The sequence below is a fragment of the Caloenas nicobarica genome, chromosome 17 (assembly GCF_036013445.1).
Source record: "Caloenas nicobarica isolate bCalNic1 chromosome 17, bCalNic1.hap1, whole genome shotgun sequence".
Classification (NCBI taxonomy): Eukaryota; Metazoa; Chordata; class Aves; order Columbiformes; family Columbidae; genus Caloenas; species Caloenas nicobarica.
This window is the reverse complement of record NC_088261.1, coordinates 7,864,009-7,891,025: the sequence shown is the minus strand read 5'-3', so window position 1 is coordinate 7,891,025 and position 27,017 is coordinate 7,864,009. Positions and strand designations below refer to the sequence as shown.

The 27,017-nt window shown below is 44.6% G+C and overlaps 1 protein-coding gene across 1 annotated transcript in view; it reads right to left on the bottom strand.

Annotated features, from left to right (window-relative positions):
* Positions 1-1,125: 1,125 nt before the first annotated feature.
* Positions 1,126-27,017, bottom strand: part of LOC135995784 (sphingosine-1-phosphate transporter SPNS2-like) — a 124,905-nt gene continuing 99,013 nt past the window's right edge. Inside the window, exons 11-13 of the mRNA XM_065647318.1 lie at positions 19,237-19,400; positions 6,082-6,128; positions 1,126-4,460 (exon numbers count right to left, since the gene is read on the bottom strand). Coding sequence (XP_065503390.1) covers positions 6,086-6,128; positions 19,237-19,400 — 207 coding nt within the window. The 3' untranslated portion in view covers positions 1,126-4,460; positions 6,082-6,085. The remainder of the gene's footprint in view (positions 4,461-6,081; positions 6,129-19,236; positions 19,401-27,017) is intronic.

The window sequence follows — 27,017 nt, the reverse complement described above, 5'->3', positions numbered from 1 at the left end:
TCAGTGATGCAGGAGAAGCTCTGGGCTTTAGTGCCTGGAGTGTGTTCCCGTGGGGTGGGGAAGTGTTGTACAGCACTGGCACTGATGTGTCACTTGTGGCCAAGATGCATCGCTGCTAAGTGGCAAATACAGTGGCTGTGATCAACTCAGCAGCAGCCGGGCCTCTTCCAGAGAAAAATGGCTGCAATAGCTTTTACTTTGAAGTGTGGGACAACAAAACCAGGTTTTTTTCCAAGTTGTATTTGCTGCCAAGAGTCGAGTCCCAAGCTTGTTCCCAGCTGTTCCGACTTAAATAAAATATGGCCTGGCACAGGCTCAAGACGTACCTGGGAGACACCTGGAGGACAGGGAAGCCATGGGCCTGGTCTTGTCATTGTCGGAAACACCACTGCAAGTCCAGCATGCAGAATGGTGAGTTGTATTTTTTTTTTTTCCTCCCTTTCTCAGGCAAAGTAGAACCTGTCCTCCCCAAATCTTAGTGACAGCAGGCTTAATGGTGACATTTCTGTCTCAAATGATTAATTCCTTATAATCAGAAACCCCAAGGTTATAGAAATTGGCTCAAAATGAGGTTTTATCATGGTTTGTGGTGTTCTGCTTTGTGCTGTGAGACTAGAGAAATGAGCCAGGTCCCTGTTTAGTGGGGGAGGTGAGCAGCATGTGCTGGGGTTGGCAGACGTTCCGAGTTGCTTGGTACTCGTTTGGCTGAGTGACTCTCCCGACGGGCTGGCTGTGCTGTGAGGGGTGTCCCAGGCTGCTCAGCCGAGTGGAGCTTGTGCAGTGAGGGGCCTCAAAGGGGACAGAGCAGGACCCTGTGGCCACCACAGGCTCCAGGCAGCCAACCCAGAGGGAAAAGGAGGCTGTGACCCACCACCCTCTGCTCCTTCCGATTTTCCCTGCTCCTGGTGTTACTCTTGAAACGAGCTCCGGGCAGGCTGGTGTCCAGGTGGGTTCTTTGCCATCCCCAGCCAAGTGTCCCTGGCAGGAGCTGTCCCAGGGACCAGCCCTGCAGCAGCAGCTGGGGGAGTGTGTGACCAGAGCGAGAGGGGACACAGGAAAGGGAGCCAGGAGGTATGTTTTAAATACTTTTATTTCTTAATTTACATAAAGGTATATATTTGGCTTATTTATCTGTTTTTATACTCTGAGATTCACAATCAATTGCGCTTAAAAAATAAAATAGTCATTTGCTTCTGAAAGAAATCAGAAAACTATTTTATACTTGTCCCTTGTATAACAAGAAAATATACTATATACTCCCGTACATCACGTAGCAAAAGTGATCGTAAGTGCTGGTTTACCAAACAATAAAGCAAATGGAGAAACAAACAATTAGGATGGAAGGGTGCAGAGAGGAACTCTGCTCCCAGAGTACAGCCAGTCATTTGTAGGGTTTACTCACCCCGAGGTTCTCTCTTTGCTGGGCTATGAAAGGGGAGAGCACTGGGGAAGGACCCGTCGCAGCCCTGAGGAACAGGGTGAGGCAGTGGGTACCAGGGAGTCAGGGCAAGACACAGCAGCTCCTGTTTGTGTCCTCTAATTTTCAGACATTCACATGAAATTATTTTGTGTGCAAGAGATCAGTGGCTTTAAAGGTACTTCTGTCCTTATTGAGGCTATTTAATTTTGTGTTGAAGTTTAGAACCACAAAGATAACCTTGATGACTTGAACATCTACTTAAGTGATGAGGTGGTATCTTGCTTCATTTAGTGCGATGGATACTAAAATATGTGTATTCTTTTTTAAAATTTAATTATCTTTTCCTATTAACAGCCTTTCTTTACAAAACCAGAAATACTAATTTTAATGAGGGTTCTTACTCAGCTTGGATATAAGTAATATGCATTCATTCTAGACTTCTCATTCCAGAAACACTTCCTATGTGCATACCAAATATTGTTCCACTGCTCCACAAAGTCAACAATCAACTGGCCCAAACAGCTTCTGAGCCTGGTTACATCCACACCTGCCTAAAACAGAGTCATAGCGGAAACCAGCATGATGGTACATGATAGTCTAGCACCAGTATAATAAAGTACTGTAAGTCTTTAATAATGGGGAACTTCTGACCTCTACTAGAGTACAGGAACAAATCATCATGTGTTTATACAGCACCTCAGCAGTGAGTATCTCAGCTTTCCCTTCTGTTCCTCTCCTCTGAGCTGTCATAGCTCTGCTTTGGCTTCCCTCAGCCTGGAACATGTGGGGATCCCTTGGTGTGGAACTGCTGCAGGTAGGACTCACTTCTCACTCCCTTGCTTCCTTCCCTCTTTCCTCGTTAAAAAGAAAGCCACAGCAATTTCCTTCATATGCCCAGAAGCTAAAGCTGGCCTCCTGTAACAGCGCTGTGCTTCTCTAACAAGGGCTGGGGCTTGTCATGAACAGGGAGAGCTATCAAAACTACAAAACACTGAAGCTCCCTTTTCATTGTTGACTCCTGAGAATTAAGTTTAAGGACGATTCCTAATCTCGGAACTCTAGCAGGAATGCTTCATTTTGTTGACAGTAAATGCTACAACAGAGAGAGCCTATAAGAAAAGCAACTTAGGAAATGTGGCTAATCTTCTTTGGTCTCTGGGATGGAACGACTGATTGTTGGGTTGTTTTTCGTTTCTTTTTAAACAGCTTAATAAGGAATTTCTTAATGGGAATCAGAAATTCATGTGCCTTTAAAGCCAAGTGTTTGGCTCCTAGACTACAGAGGCGTATTTCCCCTACAAATGTAAATAGTGGCATGAGGTGGGAAATGAAGCATTGTTTTGGATTTGCTTTGCTTTATTATTTCTAGCACCCACTTGCTGTTCTCCAGAGGATGCCCGGGCACTCAAGGAAAATTTCTGGCTCTAAGTGTTTAGCCAAATCTTAAAGCTATTGTTAAGGTGTTTTATGTGACAGAGCAACCTTTGCAGAAGAGTCCTGTGGAGTCTGATGAGGTGGAAAGTCTCACAGTGTTACAGGAGTCACCTCAGAACCCATCTGCTCGGGTGCAGACTGGTTCTGCGGTGAGTATTGACCAATTCACTGGTACCTGGAATTACCGACCATCTCTGCTACAGTGCTGTCCTGTAGGTGCTAGCACATCCTGGACGTGAATGGGAGATAAACCCCAGAGCTACTAACAGTACCTTCCTGTGTCTCTGAACAAACTTAGGCCACAATCGGACAGCCAGCTGCCAGACTTAACTCGCATCCAGTCCCAGTTTTGCATTTTCTTTGCTGATTTAGTCCTACTTGCAGCACACCTGCAGCCACTTGTTAAACATGAGCACAAGAGTGAGCTGCATTCACCTGTTTGAGGTGTGTGCTAAATGGGAGGGGAGTATCTAAACTGTGGGAGACATCTAAACAGAAAAAAGAGAAAAGTCTGGGACTGGGGATGGGCAGGCACTAAACCTCAGCATTGTTCCAAAGGAAACAGCAACAGTGGAGCATCAGCCAGCTGCTTTGAAAATACTGACAGAGGGAGAATCAGCACTGACAATACATGTGATGTGATGTGATATGCATGTAAACAACGCGTGATGTCACTGGCACAGCAGGATTGCACTACCAGGTCCCAGGTAAAGCCATTCAGCCAGATAGATTTTGGTATTTTAAAAACCTGTGAACCTCCTAGGCAAGGCTGAGTTTAGCATGTTGAGCAAACTCTACAGCCCCTAGGTATTTCTGTCCAAAGTTCTTCTGGGCCTTTCTGTAACAACCACCAGCACATCCAGTGCAGTGAAACTCTCTCTTCTGTCCCATTGCTCAGCCTTAGGTGACAGGAGTCACCGACTAGAACTCTTCCTGTGGTGCCCTTGCAGGGCCAGAGAGCAGGGCACTGAGACGAGGAGAGTTGTGGACGTTATTCATGTCTGGTATGGTTGCACAGGCAGCTCCAGATTTTAAATGCTTAAATAAAAACTGTTTATCTAAATATATATATATATATATATAAAATCTAATGTCTTCAGCAGAGATAAAGCATCTTATGACATATTTAAATAAAAAATAATAATCTGAATTGAGCCTTCAGTGTTAAAGAAAAGGTGATGTACAGAATAGGTCCCCAATAGTGCAGTCTCGGGGTGGGGGAGTGCTGACAGAACAGCAGCATTTGGTAGGACCTAAGTTGCCCTATAAATGATGCGGACTTCGCTGGCTACAACTAAAACCGTATACACAATCTACAGTCACTCACTTGGGTAGCACATTGTGGGTCCAGTTGCTTCCGATGCTCAGAGGAACCTGTGAACGTCCTTTTGCTCAAGAGTTACGTGTGTTCCAGGGTGCCCTGCTCATCTCCTGGTGCCTGACCTCGCAGGCTGGAGTGGTGTGATCAATCTGGTGCTGGATAACCCTTCCAGGGAGGTGTGGAGCTGGAGGATCCACTGGTTTCCAGTACGGAAGGGCTTCGAGCTTGAGATTGGTGTGGTGGTGGTGGGACCAGGAGTCCACATGTTGTTTCCTTCACTGGCAACTGCAAAGAAAGATGAGAAAAAAGGTGGTTAATGGGGCAGTCACAGGAATGGATTGGTAATGGTGAACACGCGCACCCCAGCTTTGTGGCGGAGGCCCCTCGCTTCCATGCAAGTTGGAGACTAGCACATCTTGGCCAGTCTGGAGACGGCACTTTGGGATGTACTGAAGGCTTTTGGAATTGGAAACACAAAGATGCTGTGATCCAGGCAAAATCTGCCCAAGGAAATGAACCAGTAGCGGGTTTACACTCCTGTCCGTATTACTTAAGGGCATTGACCACTTGCGCATGCTGTGGCGTATCTAAGGGGCCAGCAGCTTTCCTAGATTAAGTGGAAAGGATAACTAGTTCTTTTTCTGCAGGATTTCCTGTGAGAGGTTCTGTGCTCCATGTTATGCAGGAAATTGCCCCTGACCTTAAAAAATCAGTGACTGCTGGGTTATAGAAAAACTCCCTGTAACAATGGCCTGGTTTCTCTCAACCTGTATAAAACTGGGCTGAAAACAGAAGAAAGTACAGTGAAAAACCTAGGCGTGCACAGGACCCGAGCGTGCAGAGTTTTATGAGGCAAGTCTCTGCAATACCACCTAGTATTTGCTCCGAGATTTTTTTAGGCTTAAAAAAAACCCCAAACAAGGAACAAAACAAAACAAAACACCACAACAAACCAAAAAATTACAAGCAAAACCCAATACCACACAGAAAAACAACCAAAACTTTGTCTAAAACCTCCTGATAGATGACAACATGTGAATATGCATCCAGTCCAGAGGCTGCAAGGCTCAGGCAGGCCTGTTGTATCCTCAGCCTATACCAGAATATCCTTCCCTCTGTGGAAATAACACATCTGCTGTACTAGAGATTGTATTAAATCTTTTTCCCCAAAAGGCTGTTCTTAAATGTGCTATTGAGTTCTGATTTTATTATTAGTCTTTCAATGCATTTAATTTATGGGAAAGAAATCTCCTCTTCAAAAAACTTGGTTTAATTAATTTTGGCTACAGTAAAATGCTGGGAAGTGTTTATCAATCGTTGCAGCTCTGAGCTGCAGCGCTGTGGCTGTTGGTGAGTGATAAGAACAGCATGAACACAAGGGAGAAGAAAGGGCAGCAGGAGTGGGACTGTCCCTCTGGCTCCCTGCCGAGGCCTCAGCTCTGTCCCCCTGCACCGCGGCTGGCAGCGGGGACAGTTCTAGCAACAACGTGCAAGTTGATATGCCGCCAGAAAACATTTTTTTCCGCAGAAAATTGGGAATATGCTAAGAATGGTCATTTGACAGCGAGCAGCTGTTGGACCAAGAGCAATGCAGCTGCAGGTTTTATGAACACAAGATGTGTTCTCAGGCTGGCCACGGACAATCACACCTTCAAGGTCAAGGCAATAGGGGCTGCATGGCCTGGTTTGCTTCAAGAAGGGAGCACCAGGTTTCTGGAAGCAACTCGGTGCAAAAAGGACACTTGAGTTGACCCCTGGGCTGTTCTTGATTTGCTCCAGTTTAAGTTGAGGTGCAGACCAGGGCTGTCTAATGTTAACTTCTTCCCAACTTAAAAAGAAATAAATGGCTTAATGGGTTTGGAGCGGAGGGGTAGCGTGGAACCAATTGCTGGTTTGGGTCACTCACCGTTTCAGACTTTCACAGAGGCTGGTGGCATCACAAGCTGATTCACCCTGGTGGAGGGAAAACAAAAGTGACATGTGAGAGCTGAATTAGCTAAGAAACAGGCTCCTAAAAACATACCAGCTATTAAATTCAGGTTCCTGTTGCTTAACAGGTTCTAAAGAGATAAGACATTAATAACTGTCCTGCACAATGGTATAAAACTGAAACCTTTCAGAGGAGTGTCTGATAGCAATTCCGACAATTGCTGGAACATGCCAAGTAACATTGCTGACACTAATTGACAAGGATTTGGGAAGGTCCCAAAGGCATTCAGACATCGCAATTGTTTCCCTAAGCCCGTAACAAGACTGTTTATACAGTGCCTGTTAAATGGTGTCCTTCAGACTGACAACATAAATGTAAACAGTCACCGCTGATAAAAATTAAATTAAGAAAAAAAGAGCTGTCTTTTCAGTTTTCAGCTGCTGTAGACCTGCTGCTGCTCCAGACAGCTGCTCCCGAGTGATGGATGGAGTCCAGCGGGGACCGCAGTGTCACCAGCCAGAAGCTGTCCTGCACCTCCTGCTGCTGAGGGAACAGCCCCTCTTGGCTCTGGGGGGGTACCCAGGGAAAAAGCTGCAATAATTTACAAAGCGCATCCCTTAGACCTGCTCCTTTTCATTGCAGTACGTGCCCTGTGCAGTTCAGCTGCTCAGCCGCTCTCCTGCAGCAGCTCATCACCTCTCCTTCTCCAACAGGAGAAGAAATCTGAGGCACCAAGAGTTTTCTCCTACCATTTGGCTGTGCTAACTTAAAATAACGAATAAACTGAAATGGCAGGATTTTATACCTTAAAGGATTGCAGCGGGATTTTGCCATCATGTACAAAATCACAGCTTCTTTTCAAATCAGTGAAAAACTTTGGCAGGTTCACAGGGAAGATCACAGAAACCATCTCCGCCTCAGGTCCTACCAGGGAAGAACTTCTCAGTGAAACACCATTTTCCTTTGGAAAATGCCGCTTCATCACTCATTTGTGTCTCTTCACCTGACTTCATACCTAACCCAGGACACTCTTTTTTTGCCGGAAAGGTACAGTGCTGGATTCAGACAGGTATTCCAGGATAAAAATTAACCAGTGGTTAGGGGACACCTTCCAAGAAATCTCTGCCTTAGAAATCAGCCCAGTTCAGCCTAACAGCTCTGACCTTCACACCAACCTCACAGAAAGTTTGTCTCCAAGACGCTTAGAAGCCTCTGTGGCTTTTCTGCCTTTCGAGGCTATAAACTGAAATATTTTTGATGCAGGAGCTGACCCAAGTTTCTTTGCAGAGTTGCCATTCTTGGTAACCCCACTGCATTGGGCATTACACGGTATTGAACATGGCAACTGTGCTTTAACTACCAGAACACAGAGAGAGAAAACAGATCACCTTGTAATGCTACAGTCACCTCCAGAGGTAGGAATAACCTGATGGGGTGTGAAGCTATCAAACAATACCAAAACTCCAGATGTTTGAATGCACTGTAATGTCCCCTAACACGTAATTCATTCCACATTTTTACAACATCCAGAATATATACACTTAGTTTGACCATTTCTGTCACTTTAGCACAGAGAACCCACCTGCATTGCTGACAGATGAACTGTAAACACAGCCACAACTTCCCTTCTTACACTACTCCTAGTTCGGCCTCTTATAGGATAAAATGTACCTCCCACATAAATACTTAGGTTGTCCCCAAGTCATGAGAGTGACTCGTTCTTTGCATTTTAACTCATTTCTCTCAACTCCTGCTTTATCTCTCTTTTACAGATGGGAAGAGAGGCCTAGAGGGGCTAATCCTGAAATGCATTTAGAAGATTTCATGGGAAATTAGACCCCACATGACTTGAGAAGCTGCTGGGGAGAGAAGTGACTTTCAGGGATCACATAGGAAGCTGTGAGCAGAGGAGAGAACCGAAATAGTCTCCCAAATTTTGGGCAGCGTTTGTTCTCTCTGGAGCACTGTTGTAGACAGTGGTCACTGGCTTCTGCACAGCCTGATTTCAACCCGGCTCAGCTTACAGGTGGCAACGGGTCAGCCATGTGTTTGGTTTTTTTTAATCAAAACTGCTAATAATAAATTTTATATTCTCTTAGGTGGCAAAATGTAGTACTTGGACTTAAGCTAACAAGCCTTAAGAACATCTAAATCCCTGTTAAAGTCCCACTTGCCTTTCTAATAACGATAATCCCCCACTGAATAGATTGTCGCTTCCGATTTGGGGATATCTGCTGACTAAACATTGGCTCCTAAATCGTTCTATTTTCTTTGCAGTGTTTTCTCAAGATTGTGAATGTTTTCATTCCTTGAAAAGAGTGGGGTGGGAACCACTCTGTTATTTCCTGAGGGGGAGGAAACTTACCCAAATTGCCTTTCAAGACCAGAAGCTGTACAACTTTTTTAGTTGTTTTTATGGGCTCCTCCAGCAGTTAAAAATGTGGCTGACTCCTCCTAACCCCATCATTTCCTTCCCTGTCAAACCTGAATATTTCTACCAGATCCTATCAAACCATTTCCATGTAGTGTGACAGCATCTATAATTCTGAAGTATTTATAAGACTGTCTGTTTAATATTAAGCTACATGCTCTAGAGCTGTTAAATATTTATACTATGTAAAATGGATCTAATTTCACAGCACCTCAGCCGGTTAGAGAACTGCATAAGAAAAAGATGATGAATTTAAGATAACAGATGAGTGGCCAGGATCTTTTCCAGGTTAGCTATACTCTACCTTGATTCAGGAATTGTGCAGAGATGATTCTCCAAATGCTCTGTCCCTTTCAGTCTAGCTGGTCACCAAGGCAGCAGATGCTGCAGGTTACAGTTTGTCCCAGAGCCAGCGCTGCTCTATAGTTCCCAGCACAACTTGGGCTCTCTGAGGCCTTTGAAAGAGTTTTTGGTGCCCACATCCAACCCAGGAACGCTCCGTTCCACCCTGTGCCAGCAAGAATAAACCCCACACCTCCCTTCTCACCTGCAGCTATGTCTGCTCCAACAATTCAGAGTGGAGTGAGAAGCAGTGGTGGGATGTATGTCCCACTGACTGTCCATAAGCTATAGGTTACTGAATGTTTGAGCTCATGAATTTACATCTCTGTTCATGAGCTCAAAACTCAAGCAAGAAACAGGGCGCCCCGAAGGAGAACGCACTTAGTGTGGGCAGCACCATTGTGCACAAGACTCCAAGAGAAAGGCTGTGCTTATCCAAAGCGCTTGCGAATGCTATCGACACCATTTTATATTAAGTTTCATCATAACTTAAACAACACAAAAATTTTAGTATTCTGCAGATGTCCGAAAGCCCTGTTTTCTTGCTATCTAAACAAGTAAGGCTCTGGCTTTTGTACCAGAGAAGCATATTAGGAAATAATGTCCTAATTTTTACAGCCTGCTGTACTTAACATCACTTAACTTTTACAACCAATAATAAAACACTTCAGTGGGGGCCTTCTAGCCTGCAAATAACTCATGTTTTAACTAGCAGGAGCTCATTCAGCAGAGTATTGGGGCTAGAGGGGCAGCTCTATCACTGTACTTAGCAGCAACTCCTGCCCGTGATTAAGGATCCTTTCACTGGAGAGCATTGTGTGTTTCTGAAGCACCGTGCCTGTTTGAAACAGCACGTTAGGAAGGGATACCAACAGAACAGTCACTGACACCACCCTTCAGCAGATTCCTCCCTGTCTGAACTTCCTCAGACATTGCTCTGGGGGGTTAAACCCCTCCGAATGGCCTTGTGAACACACCAAAATCAGAAATTTTAGGTGATGAAATGTTCACACGGCCAGGCATCCTTGAAAGGTAATGAGACTTCATGGCCTTAGATCTATGAAAAATAAATATATTTTTCAAATACAGCCAGATAAAGGGTTTTTTTGGCATCAAAGCATTAGAGCCAATGACACACTCCACCTGTGCATCAGTGATGAGCTCACTTCACCTCCCACCTTGTTACTGCAGGGATCAATTGCCTTAAATAAATCCTTGCTGAAGCCAATTGCCAAAACACATCAACATTTTACTAAACAAAGGAGGGAAACGGACCCAAGTTTACAGACCATCCCACTCATATTTTCCACCACTGACTACATACTGTCAACACCCTCAATAAACAGAGTCAGCTTCAAGAGGATGTAAAGCTTATTCCAATACAAACAGGTAACACAGGACCAGGAAACACCTTAAAACCACAACCAACCACATTATCACAGCTCAGTCATACCCCACACAGACCTGCTGCTTTGTCTTGCTGGTCTTTCACCAGAGAGCACGTCCCGTGTTAACAGAACTCAAGCTATTTTGATAGTTAAGTCAGTACCTTTGGGACAAAACACACAAGATGAACAACACGCATCACTGCAGAAACTCGGTGCTTTGATTTAAAATGTTGCAGCTGAAAACAATGACTGAAAGTGAAGATGCATGAAAGGTGAGCAATAATCATACATCAACCTAGAAAGACCCCGGTGAGTGGTACAGAGACAGGACTGGCACAGCTAAAAATAAGTCTACGCACTGAGCTTCCTGATGTATCATGACAGGTTCATCCAGCCTCCCAGGAACAGAGTCTGTTTGATGAAGCCGAGGTCACTTTGCTAAAGGAAAAGGACACCAAGCAGATCACTACCAAAAATTAACACAGAATCAGGCACTGGAGTAGGAAACCATTACTTAATTTAGCTCAGCCAGCTGCTTATGTTCACTCATTTCTACCCAGAGAGGAAGCCTGGGGGGCTGTAAATCCAAAGGACTCCAAACCAAGGCTCAGACAGGAGCTGGTTGTGCGCAGCCTTTGGCACGAGCTGCCCGTCCCTCTGCAGAGAGCAGCGCTGGCTCGGGCTGCACGAGCAGCAGCTCTTCATGGAGACAGCCCAGCGGCAGCTCCGTGCTGCTGGAGGCGGGTGCTCCGCCAGCTGCACTAAAGACATTAATTGCCTTAAATCCCCTTTTCTTCCTGCACATCAGTGGGTTTAGCAAACAGAGTATGATAATTGTGTACAGCAAATAATTTTTTTCCTCTCTATTTGATGCAGTCCCTTAAACCTGCACAGACTCCGTTACTGTTTTCCATTTCTCCATTTAATCTAGATGCTGAGGATATTTGCCTCCAGAGGAAGAAACACAGGTCAGCTTCTGCTTTTCCTCTTTCGTAGATATTGATAGAGGAAGAAAGTGGCATAAAGAAAAAAATAATCAATAACCTTTCCTTCTATTTTTCCAGGCAGCTCCAACAGAACAGATGTAAAGACGAGCGGTTAACAACGCTCATCAGGGTACCAAGGACTTGGATGGAAATGAGCTCCAGAGACAAGTCTGCCTCCCTGCTCTGCCGTGGTACGCTGATGTGGGCACCTGAAGTTAGTGAAGGTGTGGGTCTCTGAAGCCCTCAATATTTTCTGCCTGAGTCTGTCCCTGTATGTATAATTCTGCCAGATATTGATGGGCTCATTTTCCGTGAGATTTTTAGTGCCATGGAAGATGTGAGTAACAAAATACTCATGTCTACTGAAATAATGGAAGAAAGAGGCAGCGGAGGGTCTTTTTCTTGGCATGACTGAGCGGGAAAGGGGACAGAACAGGACATAAAAAGCAGGTATGATCTAATTAAATCTTTGAACAGAAAATGCTGTAGAACTTCTTGATGCCACTTGATTAGAAACATACTTCTTACCCTCCACGATACAGCTCTTCCCACCAACCTCTCAGCTACCCGGTTTGGGGAACCGTCCTGTTTTGCTCCGCTGTAGCAGTCTGGGCCAGCCCTGCCTGGCATGTGGCTGGGGTCTGGCAGCAGCTTCAGGAATGACCAAGCCAGAACACTTAAGACACTCCTTATTGAAGCACTGGAAGTAATACTGCAGCAGTTTTGTCCCAGTTTCACTTAAAAGATGCCATTCAGGCCAAGGACCCAACCACAAGTAAATTACTCTAACACAGTCAGAGCTTACTGAAAATCTGCCTGGCAGATTTCTCCACATGAAGAGGTCGTCTGCTGTTGAGAAAAGTCAATACCTTCATAATATGCTCTGTGACCGTGACAGGCTTCAGGAAACAGACTATCAGAGCCAAATTTTTCATGATTTGTTCTATTTCCTTGTGTCAGAAAGAGTTTCTGGCTGGGAAGGCTGCTCAGCCCCCCAATCACCTGCATGGGATCTATCAGATTTTGTTTCTGTGCCAGGGCAGCCTGGGCAAAGAAACTGCCTTAGCATGAATTTAAAATATCCTCCTGTGTGATGAAGTCCCTGCATGCCAAGAACTGTCCTTTGCAATGACAATGCCAATTGACATCTTGAATTCATTGTAAGCATATGGTTTAAGTGCCCCCCTTGTACCTTGCAGGCAAGTGCTTTTAATCCTGTTTTACAGCTGATGAGCATTTTAGGGACAGCATCCGACTTCGTCAAGGTCACAGCAGAGAGTCAGTAGCCAAGACAGCAGGAGAACTCCAAGTAGTTCTTGATCTGGAGTTCTTCTTGGACAAGTAAGCTTGGCCTTCCTATAACTTCAGGCACATGGAGAAATTCTGTTCTTGCTGTAGAACAGCACTCAAGTAGCTCGGGATCATCTAGGAATATTATTTTCTGTTCCCTATGGCACAGGAGATTACTCTCCAGTATACATGAGGAACTGATGGGCTTGGAGAACCATGAAGTTCTGCCTGTTCCACAGCCTGCAGTTCACAAGAGCTGCGCCAACACCAGCTGGCTCGGTCCTTCTGCTGGACTTACGCAAAGCTCCTGCTGCCAACAATTAACTCGAATGGCATATTTCAAATGCCGCGAGCATTTTGTGTGAGGACCACAACTGAGCTCAAACTGTCCGGGAACAACCAAACCGACCTTTGACATCTTCCTACCTCACCGGCAGGAAATAGGCAGGTTGACTAAAGCAACACAACGAATCAGTATTTTTTCTATATGAGACCATATTTTCCATCTGCATGAAACCGGCAGCTCCCAGCTGAAGAAGCAAAGCAGCATTTAAAATTCAGCCAGTCCCAAACCGTTACATTCTTATATTTGCTAGCTCTATAAACAGGGGAGAAAAAAATCAGCTCTACAAGCAGGCTTTACTACCAATAATAAACCTACTTACATTTTCACCGCCCTTCTTATTCCCAACCATTCCATTCCATATGAACCATCTACTGGTCTAATCTCAGCCCATCTGCAGTCTGTGCGTCGTTATGAGGCCACTCTGGGATATCCAGAACACGCTCCTTGCCTCTCCTTCCATCATCACAGATTCTCTGTACCCTAATCTGGGCTTTTTTCTGTAAATTCACAGGCCTTCAAAGGCCAAGGACATCTTATCTGGGCTAAAAAAGCATTGTGAGTTTATATCACTGTAGGAAATGTTTAATTATTGTTCTTCTTTTGTAAAGTACAAAACAAACAAAGCAATCTTATTATTCCCCCTAAATAGCTGAATATCAGCAGTGAGTGAACTGTTCCTCAAACAGCCCTTTATGGGAGTTGTTTGATTAAATCCACTTGCTGGCCCTGAAATCCTCAAATTTAAACTCTGCTTCAATGCAGCGCTGAGGTTCTCTCTACAGTTATGTGTCCAGCCTCTTTAAGAAAAACCCTCGCAATACATCTTAAAATATTTCATAGAATAAATAGGTTTTTAGTAACGCAAACTACCAGAATGGAACATGCTGTGTGTCAGTCCAGCACACCAGTTTAATACCTGTGACACTATTAATGGAGGGGACTCGATCCTTTGCTGGCAACAACATGAGGGATTTGATGGGTCCTTTCTGTCTCTAACTGCTGCCACACAAAAATCAGAGAAAAAAAGGGTTGACAACTCTGCAAGTCCTTCCCCTGCCCCACATAATAGAATCTGTAAAGCAAAAATAAGGTCAGACACTTTCAAATTGCTGCAATAGGAGAACTGGGTGATCATTTTATATCTAGTTCTAGAAAAAGCTAAAAATAAACCTGATGTGAGGCAGAAGACAGAGGCTGAAAATGGATTATTCTCATTTTTCCTGTAATGTAATTTGCAGATATGCCATGTTTAAGACAGTAGAAAAAGTGTACAGACTAGGGATTGTTCTTTCTGTGGCTTACACTATCTAGTCTGCAGTGAATATTTTCTTTCTAGTGTTTGTACCCACCACTTTTAAAATAAAATCTTAATCTGCACTGCTACTTTGCAAGAGCTTCCACACCTGATCAAAGGTGTTAAAAGTATTTTTTTCCTTATTAAATGTTTAGTTTTTATTTTAGGAGAGGAAAAAAAAACCCAAACCAAACCAAAAAACAACCTACTAGAGCTGTTTAAATCACCTGGTTCTTGTCATGTAAGCAAATGGGTGCACCATGTATGGTTGCAGGTCTCTGAAGGGCTGAGCAGTAGCAGTTTTAATACTTAAAAATCTCTTGTTCTGACCAGCTGCATCAGCACAGCTCTTTATTCCGCTTGGAGTCTGCACCAGGGATACACGCTGCAGTTGCATCCTGCTGCCTGTTCTGCATTGCTGTATCTTTGGTGAAAATACCCAGCGTATATCGTGCGGGATGCAGACAGGGACCGAACAATTACAGAACTTGGCGATCTATCCAGAGCATCTTTCTGTACTTCTGAAAGGATATGGGGAAAAAACAAAAAAATCTCATGCTTCAGGGTATAAACTTAAGGATTAAAAAAAAAAAAAAATTATTAAAAAAAATCCTTTGAGGGGTAGAGTATCCTACATCAGGGGTCCTGCAGGTCTGTGCCCTCAGCAAAGCTCCAGATGCTCCACACTCCCCCTGACTGCCCAGAAAAGTCACGTCACGTCACACACCAATTACATTACACTGATTTATATGCCCTGGCACCCAAAAGTTGTCACAGCTTGGGGAAAGGACTTTTTTTTCCTTTTCATAATAAAACCTTCTAATAAGTACCAACGCAGGCTTTTCTTCTGCAGCTCCCTAGGGTTGAAGCTTTGGGTTTTTTTCAGGTTATCTGCATTTTGAGTGAGGAAGAGGACACAGACCGACCACAGATGCAATTCCCAGCAGTGCTGAGCTTTTACTTCCAACAAGCGAAGCACCTGACATACTCCTGACCTCTGAGAGTTGGTACCTGGTATTTGGGCTGGTATCTGCCCAGGCTGCACAGGTATGCTGATGGAATAACAGCAAAGTCACCAGATTCCTGCTCCATTTCTGTAAGGCTTTGCCATGGCAAGATACCGTATCTGTACATGTCGTCTTCCACAGTATGTCAATGTATAGCCTGGCTCTCAGCAATTTTCATCAAGCAGGTAGAAGAAATATAGTACAGAATGCAGTCATGTTTGGAATAACATACGACTGGTTTAACCCTCCACTGCAGTACTACAGAACAGGAAAGTAACAACATAGTCAAGAGAAACCACAGTAGGAACTGTAGCTGAGCAGTTTAAAAAAGAACTGAATAGTTATTATTACTAGCGCATAAGAGCTCTTATAGAAACCATTCTTAACCATTTTCTCTTTCTTATCACTTCGGAAGGGTGGGATTAAATTTGTGTTAGAAAAATTGCACCAAAAATGATTGGATTATATTACAGTGATGTACTGTATTGTGTTCTCTGCCAGTCCTAAATTTACTAAAAGCCACTTTAAGCTGTCAGACTTCTGAAGCCGCATGAAAAAAGTTATGAAAGAATTGTGATTTTTTAAATAAAGAATTGCTGTATAAAGAAAATTTTCTCATGAGTGGTTTTTTTCAGAGGAGCAGCCTTATTGACTGGAATTCCTGTGCTAAAATGTAATCTACTAAATATGCCAGGAATTGTGGCAATGATAAAAGTAGTGTAAAAAAAGTCACGAAGCACTGAAAGCCTGGAAGTTCTGTTTTTGAAAGGAAGTGTGGTGGAAACTGGAGGAAGCTTTACAGGAAAGAGCGGTCGCTATCCTGCTGCTCTGTCCTGCCTGGAAGAAGAAATTATCTCTAAGCAAACGCCCAGAGACCAGTACACAAAGGAACAAACAAACGAAAAAATCCCAGCAATAAAACCCTTCACTTCTTTTCACAGAAGCATGGATATTAAAGCAGGGAAAGCTTAATTTGCACAGGCAGAGCTGCAGAGAGCGGCGTTACAGCTCTTTGCTTCCACATTAGTTCATTCAGGAGGTCTGTGACATCTGCCCTTTGAGCCCTGACCTTACTGGTGATGAATGGGTTTAATCTCTGGCGTGTGACACCCGCGTTTGTGATTCCCGCAGGTTAATTGATTTCTTTTGGCAAAGCGCATTTCCAAGTCCTGTTGTCTGAGCAGCGTGACTGACTGCAGAGGGAAAATCAGGCGTCTCGAAGAAGAAATTCAAGCAATAGGTAGGAGAGGACAGCAAGCTGGCCAGGCAAACGGTGCGTGATGCCAAGCGCAGATGGGAGCTGGACGTCAGATTTGGAGTCCAGCGTGGAGTTTGAAGCTGCTAATAGCAAAATACTCCGTTGTCTTTTTGCTCACAGGCGCGCATGCAGCTAAGAACAAACAAATCCTCCCCATAAATTACTCTGAGGAGACCAGTGACCCTGTCGGCACCGGCAGACGGGACCCAGGTGACACAGGGCAGGAGAGGAGCCTTACCCTACAGTTGCCCACCTTATTCAAGATCTTGTTCAGCAACATGTCAAACCTGAATTAAGCTGCGCTCTCCAGGAATCTGACTGTACGATGTATTTTTAAGATGGGAGCGGGCATATCCCAGAACCAGTGCAGTAGGAGTCACTTGAAATTATTTTGTTAACCATTATTTATGACAACTGTTCTCCCTCTGTGTCTGAGGCAGTTCACAACACAAAAGATCCGTGGCTGGATAATATAAAATTCATACACAAATGTGAATCAGACAGACCAGGAAAGGGAAGGATGCTGAAAGAGAGAGTGCAACAAAACCAGGTCTGAAACCTGACTATGCTTCTTCAAAAAGTAGACTAGTGACTGGCTGGGAGCTGGTCTGCTTTGGACATGAACAGAATACAACCAAATCTACTCAGGCTAGACAGCCACAGAGAGAAAGAAACACTTTTAGGCAGGAGAAAGCAGAGCTGTGGATGTGATCTCCCTCCCACAGTAACGCTGCTGCAAGGCTGGTGTTTTGGGGCACTGGAGAACACTCCTGTAAAACCCAGCAGTGCTGGTAGCCAAGTGGAATCCTGCAGTGAGCGACCAGCGCTGCCCTGCTGTGCCTCCTCACCAAGCCTCTGCCTTCAGAACGGCCCTGGGGCTGTGGGACCGGCTGGGATTCACAGGGCATTGCCCAGCGGGAAGGTCCAGGTGGGGTTAGAAATGCTGACAAAGATGGGAGTGACCCAGAATTCATCAGTACCCGAACAATGAAATGCTTCTTCCTCACCGGAGTCGCTGCCATGCACGTGGTGCAAAGGGACGCATCCCCACCAAAGCCGTAAGCAGAATGAGCCCGCTCCCCTCTGAAAACAAACACAGTGTAGTTTTCCTAGAAACAGGTGGAGCCCCAGAGTGAAGGATCTTGCTTTGGCTACACGGGGGATTTCATCTGCTGCACTGTATCACTACCCTAGCACTACAAAGAACTTCTGGCTCCTTGCAGCAAAAAAGCCACCCTGAGCACCCAGAAATTTCTGGTCATCTTGCCGTGTCCCCAGGTGTTCACTACTTGGATTTGCATGTACGGTTTATGCACACGATTACAGAAATGGGGTTGGGAGGCAGCAGGAGAGCAGCTCCCATCTTGCTGCCCCAAGACTGAGCCAGGGTGGCCTTCAGAAACACAGGACAGATTTCATACCTTCTCCAAATAATCTGCTGTAGCATTTACCTCTTTTTTTCTCTTAGGAAGTTCTTCCTAACATCTAATCTCCAATTCCAGTTATTGTACTGTAAAGGCCTTATATGCAGCTAACAAACACTTCAGTCATGTCACATCTCTAAAGTTCAACTGTACAGGAATTAACTTCCCTTATGAGATACATGGGTTTTTTCCACCACGTTTAAACATCTCATTACAGGGGCAATGTATATCTTTAAAGGCACCAGGAGGCAGAAAACCTTTCCTTTCTCTGGTATTTATGCGTGCTAGTAAAAGGAAGGTGGAACTGCTCTTACAGGGTCACAGCACCGTCTGTGGCACAGCTTCCAAATCTCTTGTATCCATCTGATACAATAGCGTGAGTCAGAAAGTATCATCCAGACTGTTCACACACTTAAGTCAACCTCCAAACACCTTATTTTCCTTCTAGTTGTACTATGCCTAGCGACAGGGACATGCCAGGGCTCTTCTCAAGGTTCAGCAAGGTAAACTCCGCTCCCTTTGTCTGCAGAACTACACCAGGCTGTTAACATCTGCACTGCGTCTGCATGTCTCCTGTTCTCCCAGTGGGAGGAAGGCAAAGTCAACTTATAGTCAGCACCAGACTAGTCACCTACCAACATATTCAGCATGACATTATACAGAGACACTCTTATTTTTTGACAATTACGAAAAAGAGACTAACCCCAGAAGTTTGTATGTCATGTGGAAGCGTCTTCCGAATTACTGTAGTTGCCAACCGTGAGGTGGTCCGAATCGGTTTCATTACTGAAAAACAGTAGCTTTTTTTTTACAAGCTGCAATAAGGGACTGGGAAAGACCATCTTCAACACGGTGACCCTTGAGCGCGGATGTCCCCACGTACTCAGCTTGCTTCCTTCTTGCCTGATGTTCCTGTGTACTGGAAGTAGCGAGCGGGGCACAGGGGCCTGAGATGGGACTGTGGGCTCAAAGTTGACCACCAAGCTCCGTAAAGTACCTCTCGCTCTCCACCTAGCAGTCCACGGCTCCAGCACGCAGCAACCCCTCACCACGATGGCCTGGGCTGTGACATGCTCACGCAAGGGTAAGAGGGGCCTGCGATCTCAACTACTGTGCTCCCCTCCGGGCCGTATGGCCAACACCTGAGATCCACCAGAGCAGAAGCGTGTAAAGGATGCCCAGCCAGCATGACCCAAGCCCCTGTGCTTCGTGCAGCCTCATGCACTCTGCTGAGCTGAGGTTCTTAACGCACAACGCGACATCCTTTACCTGAAGGACCAAGGCCAGGGCAAGAGTACAAGCATAACGTTCGAGAGAGAAAACAGGCTCCGGTACCTCCCCATTTGCAATTGCCAGGTTACTCACTGTTGTTCAGCTTTGGCTCGGTCACTTAGGAAGAAGAGGGCTGTGGCCAGGAAAAACATCCCTCCTAGGACAACGACAAACGGGCAGAGCATGAGTGCGTACCCCAAGCTGAGGAACTCCCAGACTGGGGACTCCTTTGTGCTTTGTCGTATCAGGTCTGAGATCTAGGAGAGAAGAGCAAAAAAAAATTCGTCAATTAGATGAAAAAGGGACATGACAACGGCGAGGCAACACGATTTCCTAAACAACCGCCCACTGAACATGTGCGTGAGGTTTAAAATGGAACAGTGTGTTCGGGAAAGGCTGAATGTCCCCTCCGCACTTCAGCATTCCACATGCCACTCCGGATTCTGGGCGACTAATGCTGTGAGCAGCCTGGCAGGGCTTCTCCTCTGCCTCCCAGGCTCCTCTGGCCTGGTCTATTATTCTCCCCACAGTTCGCTCCATCTTCTCCCCAGCTGCTTCAGTGACTGAATCCGTGGGTGCTCAACCTGGCTGCACCAACCGAGGCTCCTGGTGCGCTGACAGGGCCACCCCAGCACTGCTTGATGGGTGAGGGAGCAAGCAATCTTCTGCAATTTCTATCAAGTCCTGTTTGCTCCTACACCTTACCTGCCTTGCAGCAAAAGGAAGCACTAAATTCCGTTTCTGTGTATTGAGTGGGAAGGGGGAAAATGTCTTTCAAACAACGACGAAACTGAGATCTCATCTGGTTTTCAGAAACAGAACTTCAACATGGGTTTTATATCATCATGTCTGAGGCACAGACCCCATTCCCTCCTCTAAGCTCCTAAACTTGTTGCACTTTGCAGGTAATTGTGTGCAAGTCGTGACTCACACCGAAGAACCACACACCGCTGAGTTTATGGGCTAAGGCAACCCGCATCTTCCATCAGCCAAAAAGCGTAATTATATGAAAGAGAACACTAGTTTGTGTTTACAGGAAGGAGCAGTGACATGAAATGGCAGGATTTAGTTCATTAAGAAAAGCTTTTCCTCAACCTCAGTAATATTTAACGACTGTAGCTAAAACAATCACATTGTAATATTTACTGTCCAGCAAACAACTTTACACTCCACAACTCCAACAGAGCGGTAGCAGTAGTATGGGTGAGTCTCAAGGCATTGGGTATTTAAATGTCCAGCTCTGTTTTTAACCTGTGACCTTTTGTTGAGGCAGAAATACTAGTTTATACCAAAAGACTGCAGAGAATTTGCAGCATAAAATCCTACTGCTGTGCACACACGCAAATCAGTTCCAGAAATAGGCAAAGTTTGTCCAGGAACTTCTGAACTGCTACATTACATCTAATGAAAAAGGTGCTGTCATACATAAACTACAGGTAAAATCCAACATGCAAGGCTAAAAACATTTGAAAATCAAGTGAGGGCATGTCACAGACAGGAGAGATCACCAGTTCACAGCCCTGCAAACAACCAGGGCAAACTGGAAGGTGAAGGTGTGTGAAGGGATGTCCCAGCAGCGGCCAAGCACAACAGACGGGCACACAAGGGTGACACTCGTGGGGACTCAAATGAACAAGTCTCAGAGTGTGCAGAGGGAGATACGGGAGCTTTGGTGGCATCGGTGCTTTCATGTCCTTCTGACTGCTCAGCCCGGCTCCAGCCACAGCGAGGGAAAGGAGAAGCAACCAGCCTGATGCTGGAGATAAAACCATTCTGCACACCATGGAGCAGAGGACTGGTTTTCAGGATGGAGCATTCTCAAGTAGAGAGAAATCAATAAACACTGAAAGAGTGTTATCTACAGAAAGAATTCAAGGTTTTTAGACTTCTCTGTTTCATACCCTGCTCTAGAAAGGAGAAGGAGAAAATGTCAGTGCTTGGGATGGAGCTAAGGAAGTGTTCCTGTTCTCTCAAAGAGAACTTAATTCACAGTGTACAACATACACAAGGAAAAACAAGAGCATTATGAACAAGTCTCATGTGAGAACGGATGGTTAAAAAAATTTTTAGACTGAAAGGCAAATAACAGTGGCTATTAGTCTGAAAGACTAATTAACAAAATAGCAATGAGACTTGAATGCGAAGAGAATGCACCCGCAGGAAATTAAACAGAACATGCACTGCACCCAGAAGACAGGGACATGGGCTGGTAGTTTATTCCCTCTTGTATCTGGACAACTTAAGTCCCAACATTCCCCTTACTCTTCATTATAACCCAAAACTTGGCATTGAATCAGCCCCTCTGTGTGCAACAGCCAAAATTGAGGCTATTCTAAACTAGAAATTTAGAAATTCTAAACCACTTTTCATTTTGGGAATGGATACAATTATCCTCCTAAAGGACCAGACAATAAATCACTCGGCAAATTGACATCATAAATCAGCAGCAGAGGATTAGAAGTCAGGCATACACTCCCCATTGCTCTGTCTTACGGATGACACGAAATTCTAAGCTAAAACCTGCTTTGAAAATGTAAAGTCTCCAACAAATGAAACTCCCAGCGCAGTTTGCCCACACCTTTCCTTCTAAGGCATCGTGTTGACCTTTAATACCAACAAATCGTTAATATTGAATATCCTATCCATCTTCCTCGTTTTTAACCCAATATATTCTGTAAGTGCACGTTCGAAAAAGCAGTGTTTCCTCCCATCCATGGTATAACTCTTCCCACCAAGCCAGTGGGCTTTATCTAGGTTTCCTACAAGCTCCTCACCCATGCCTGCACCTCTTAACTCCAGAACTTTATCAGAGCCCACATATGTTTTTGCTGTTAACAGTCACTATTCCCTGTTGTTTTGTTCCATGCAGTTACAAGCCACCTGCTAAGACTGGAACTTTGGCATCTCCTCTGGAGGACACAGGACATAATTACAGGCTGGTGCTCCAAGAACAACATGCTGTTTGCCAAACGGTCTGCTCTGTGTTGCCAATTTTTGGCTTTCCAGACTCCTTGCAATGATAGCAACCCAACTTCTCTAACTGTGATTTGGCAAGACCCAATCTCACATCATATTTGATGTCTTCTCTCTGAGTAACAAAAAGTGGGGGTTGTGTGCAGAGTCAGAGCCAGTTCTGTGGGATTCCATTCTTTGTTCTGCCCGTTGGTAGGTGGCAAAAAGCTTCAAAACATTTACCCAAAACTCAGAGGTGGAAAATCAATACGGACATGCTTCTGCTGCTTTGCAGTCTATTCAAAAGTCTTTGGTAACACCCTATGAAAGTTCACGTCTTCTCTTCCCTCGCTGTGTGACACAGAGCTCAGACCAAGAGGAATGACTCTGCTAAATAAACTTCAGCTCGTGGCATTTTCCCAACAGAATACAAATGGTGTGTGTTCAGTGGGTGGCAGCCAACAGGATGGAGTCCAGCGACAGAAAACTCCCACTTGCTGGAGAAAAAACAGCAGAGCTGTGGTGGGCATGATCCCAAACCCCCCGATCGGTGAGTGTGTCTCAATCTGAGTGCACGAGACAATGAAGGAAAAAATGGAAACTTCTTTACCTTTCTTGGGAAGCAAGTGCTGTGTTTTATGAACACTGGACAGGCTACTGATGCAATTAAAGTTCTAGGGCTGAAGCCCTAGAAAGATGGCTTGCTTCTGTGTTCCCGTTTGTCCTGAACAGCATGAGCGGTTAAATTAAAATGATTTACTAATTAGACAATGTAATGGTATCAACACCTTTGAAACCATCATTTCATCTACCTTGTCTAATTGCTGAGTCTGCACATCTCAATTCCTCTGCGATTGCTTGATTCTTCTAACTTTCTGACGTTGCCTCTTGGGCACAAATCTTGCTACATACAAGGATATTTCCACTGCAGTATCTGGCACAAATATCTCATTTTCATTATTAGCAATGTGATACAAGGCTCTCCCTGGCTCCTCTCTTCAGTACACTTCCCTGACACAGCACGCCCTGTAAGCCCACAGTGGTTTGGGTTCACCCACTTGGAATTCAGAGATGCTCGTGAAAGATTTCTCCGAGTTTTTATTTTTTAAATCTAATATCCATGCAAATGAAGACTAGAAACCAAAAATACGAGATTCTATAAAGTAAAAGTAAACAATTTGCTGGACCTGTGGGGGAGCACAAACATTTATACTGTGCTAAATGGCATGAGAAACACATTATAAAACAAGGAAGTAAAGCCAGCTAATTTACTATATTCATTCTGAAAGCCACAGAAAGGTAAATAAATTATATTCTAAAAGTTTTTTCAATTTTATCGTTGGCATGTTTGGATGTTAGAGGGGAAAAAAAAGGGCCAAACAGCCATTTATTTAATGAGATTTTTAGTGCAGAGAAGGAGTGACACAGCAGATGGGATGGAGCTTGAAATACTTGAGTGAAACAATCAGCTCTGGATTTCTGGGCTTTCTTTAACGAGATACTTTTACATACTTTTAATGTCCGTTTATCAAAAGGACTGAGAACCTGCACTTCTAACCAAAGCCATTGGAAATGACAGGTGCACAGCAGCTCTGGAAAAAGAAAAAAAAACAAACCAGAAAAGGCTGTGAACCTTTGGCAAAGAGCATTTTATAGATGGGAAGTCATCTGTTTTTTCAGGGCAGATTTAAATCTTGTCTGTTGCTGAGTCATCAGAAGCGAGAAGCTTGTTAGCTCGTCGCAATGGCGAGATAAATCCTATGTGTTTGGTCTGCAGGTGCTTAATTCTCCCCTTTCTTTTTGCAGCTGACAGCCATGTCAAAGATTTGGCCTTTCTATGCACTACGAAAAAGGCTTTTAATTACTGAGCTCAGCCAGGACCAGAGAAATCCTCAAAGTCACTGCTTGAAGAAACAGATAATAAGGATGAGGGGCTGGGGAAGGGTCCCTTCCTCACAGTATTTCCCTGACACACGTACGTGAGATGTTGGACTGCAAGGGCAAGTCCCATGTTACCCACCACAACCCGAGCCACCTGCAAGCATGAACGTGGGGAAGATCTCGACAGGAGCAGCGATTCCCTTCGGGCTACGGAACACCAGCAGCTGGCACTTGGTAAAGAAAGAACAAGAAAATACAGAACTGCGGATCGCATTTCATCTACTGTCTCCATCAGGTGATGGAAGATGCTGCCTATACACACTCATAGATACTATAAATATTGGAACACGTAACATGCTGCAAAGGCCTCATGCACTCCATGTTACTCCAGAGTAAGCATGTCCACAGATCTGAAGTAGTCATATAATTTTAAACCATAAAATAAGAATTTTAAACCATAATACATGAATTCTGCTTTCTCGGGCAGGCATGTCTTTACATATAAAACTACTTTGTACATCTCTGAAACCAAATCAACAAAAAGGTTGTCTCAAACTGGGACAAGAAGGTTGTGGAATCTACACCTCCAATTATAACTTTCATTTTAGAAGTATCTTAATTGCTGCATTTACTACAATTTTCCTTGAGTTGCCCCTAATCAAATGCTGATCTGCCTTCCCTGATACTCTGCACCAGTGGTAATTAACACTGTTCTGCTAAATACTTGCTAAAGGAAGGTCATTAGCATTCTTGCTATTTAAGTAGCTCATTAGATCTAGTTTACCAACCTACTTACATAAGAAAGTTGGGGAAGGGAGAAAAGTGAAGGGTGACAGGCTTATTAATAAAATTTTTCTAGGTAATATTAGGAATTGCACAAACCCCATTCAAAACAGAACGGCTGAGGTTCGCGTGCAGTTAATTACAAAGTCACTAATGCTCAGACCTCTTTTTTGAAAGGAGATGGTTTGAAAGGAAAATCCCTGTTCAGACACTTGTGGTCGCTGCTGCCAGGAGAACCAGCACGCCTGGGCGCTGCAAACCCACACGCGTTTGGGTCGTGGGCTCTGCCAAGAGGAGCCCACTAGAGACCCAGCAATTTGAGTAACGCTGGAGGTTGTGTCCCTCAGGTACAACTGAAGATGCAGCAGCCAAGGAGGTCAGGACAGGTGGGTACCAGCACCATCAGAGCACAGGGAGCAGCTTTTAGCCCATCCAAAGGTGCTGGTGGAGCAGAGCTCATCTCTGGCGCTTCACACCATTGACGTTGCCAGGTGACAAGCAGATACAGACAGGTTTCAATCCCTAGACCCGATGGATGATTGCACATGGAAGAATTTAACAAAGCAGGAGGGTAAGAGGAGAGCCCAGAGCAGCGAGGACAGCGTGTTCCCACAACGGCAATTTCCCCGGCACGTGTAGAGCGAGCAAACCTGCCGTAGGTGCATGTTTCTCATCACAGGCAGGGCTGGAACCAAGGCAAGGATGGAAGAGGAAAGCACGGCTGTGCTCAAGTGGGAAGCAAATGGCAGACTTGGAGGAAGGAAAGAAAAAGTACAGAGGCACAGCCTCAGAACAAAAAGAAATGACTGCCTGAAGCAAAAGCGTACTTCAGCAAGTGGAGGAAGACCGCTGTTTGTGTGAAGGAATAAAGTAAACCCTGAGTAGGGAAGGCAGGCTCATGCACACATGTGCGCAGATGAACATGTAAGTACAGGGTCACTGGCACATCTTACAACTACTTAATTTTAAAGGGCAACAAAGATATAACCAGAATGAATAATAGAAAGAGCTGGAGCTATGATGCAGCCTGAGCAGGATGAACTCTATTTCATATTCTGCTGCTGGCTGCCTCCAACCAGCTCTTCGGAGCTTGAAATCCTGTCCAGATATTAGGGCATGGGAAGAGCAGTTAGAAAACCCTTACCTGATAATCAACAAGAGTGGTGGGATTCGGGGTATTTCTGCATAGTGAGACCTTTCAAAGATGGAAAAGGACTAGAGATATTTGGGTGTAATGCACTTAGCAGGTGAGATTTCTTACTGACTACCTCAAGAATAAAGCATGGAGTTATATTCCAAGTTGTTGAAGAGGAATTATATAAAATCTGCAGGTTATCACAAAGGTTCTGAAAAAGTTACAGTTATCTAGGAATAAAAACTGCCTCGTCTAATGAAGTACTGCAGCAATGCCCGTTCTTATTTGTGAATGAATAGGCAGCACTGATTTATAGTAATTGATCTCGGTGCTTGGCAGGTAGTAAAACCTTACTCAAATTACAGCTGCCACCCTAAAACTGCATTTGCATAACTTCTTTGTAAGTCAATCTTAAGCCTTTTAACCATAATAAAAGTTATCAATATTTAAAGAGACATGAAAAATAACTGCTTAGCTTTTAAACACTAACATACGTTTGGTGCTTTGGGTGATTTTAAGGAACTGCATTGCAAGATTTGGAACTGGAGGAGATCACAGAAAAATCTGAGTGTGACCTTCAACTCTTACGGCACTGACAGAGCGAGGGAGCGATCGTACGCAAGGCTGCAGCTGTTAAGTACCTTCTACGTTCCACATGAGGATTATAAGATCAATACAACATTTATTGGTAGCCAGCAAACAGAGACAACTGCCTGTGACAGCTTCGCCCTACAAGGACACATGTATCTGATTCTTTATTAAAAGCACTGCTAGAGGGAATCTCACTATGAACTCACCAAAACCATGTAAGATTCCAGCCATATTTGGATCAAAACACTGCTCACACAGCAGTGTGAGTTGATGTCCTCAGGCTGGGGATTCCCAGAAGGACCATGTGAACTGGCTTCCCGAATTTCCCTTAAAGCCAAAAGGAGCAGGTTGCCTTGAAACTCCCCGTCACCACCAAAGCCTTCTGTAGCCTATCCCACATGAAGGTCTCCATCCTACAACGCAGCTGGACAATGCCAACGACAAACTCCTGCAGATTTTAACAATGAAGTTGGCTGCTTTTCTTAGCTCTGCTGCAGAAGTTGTCTGTTTGGCCTTTCACTTTAAATAGCAT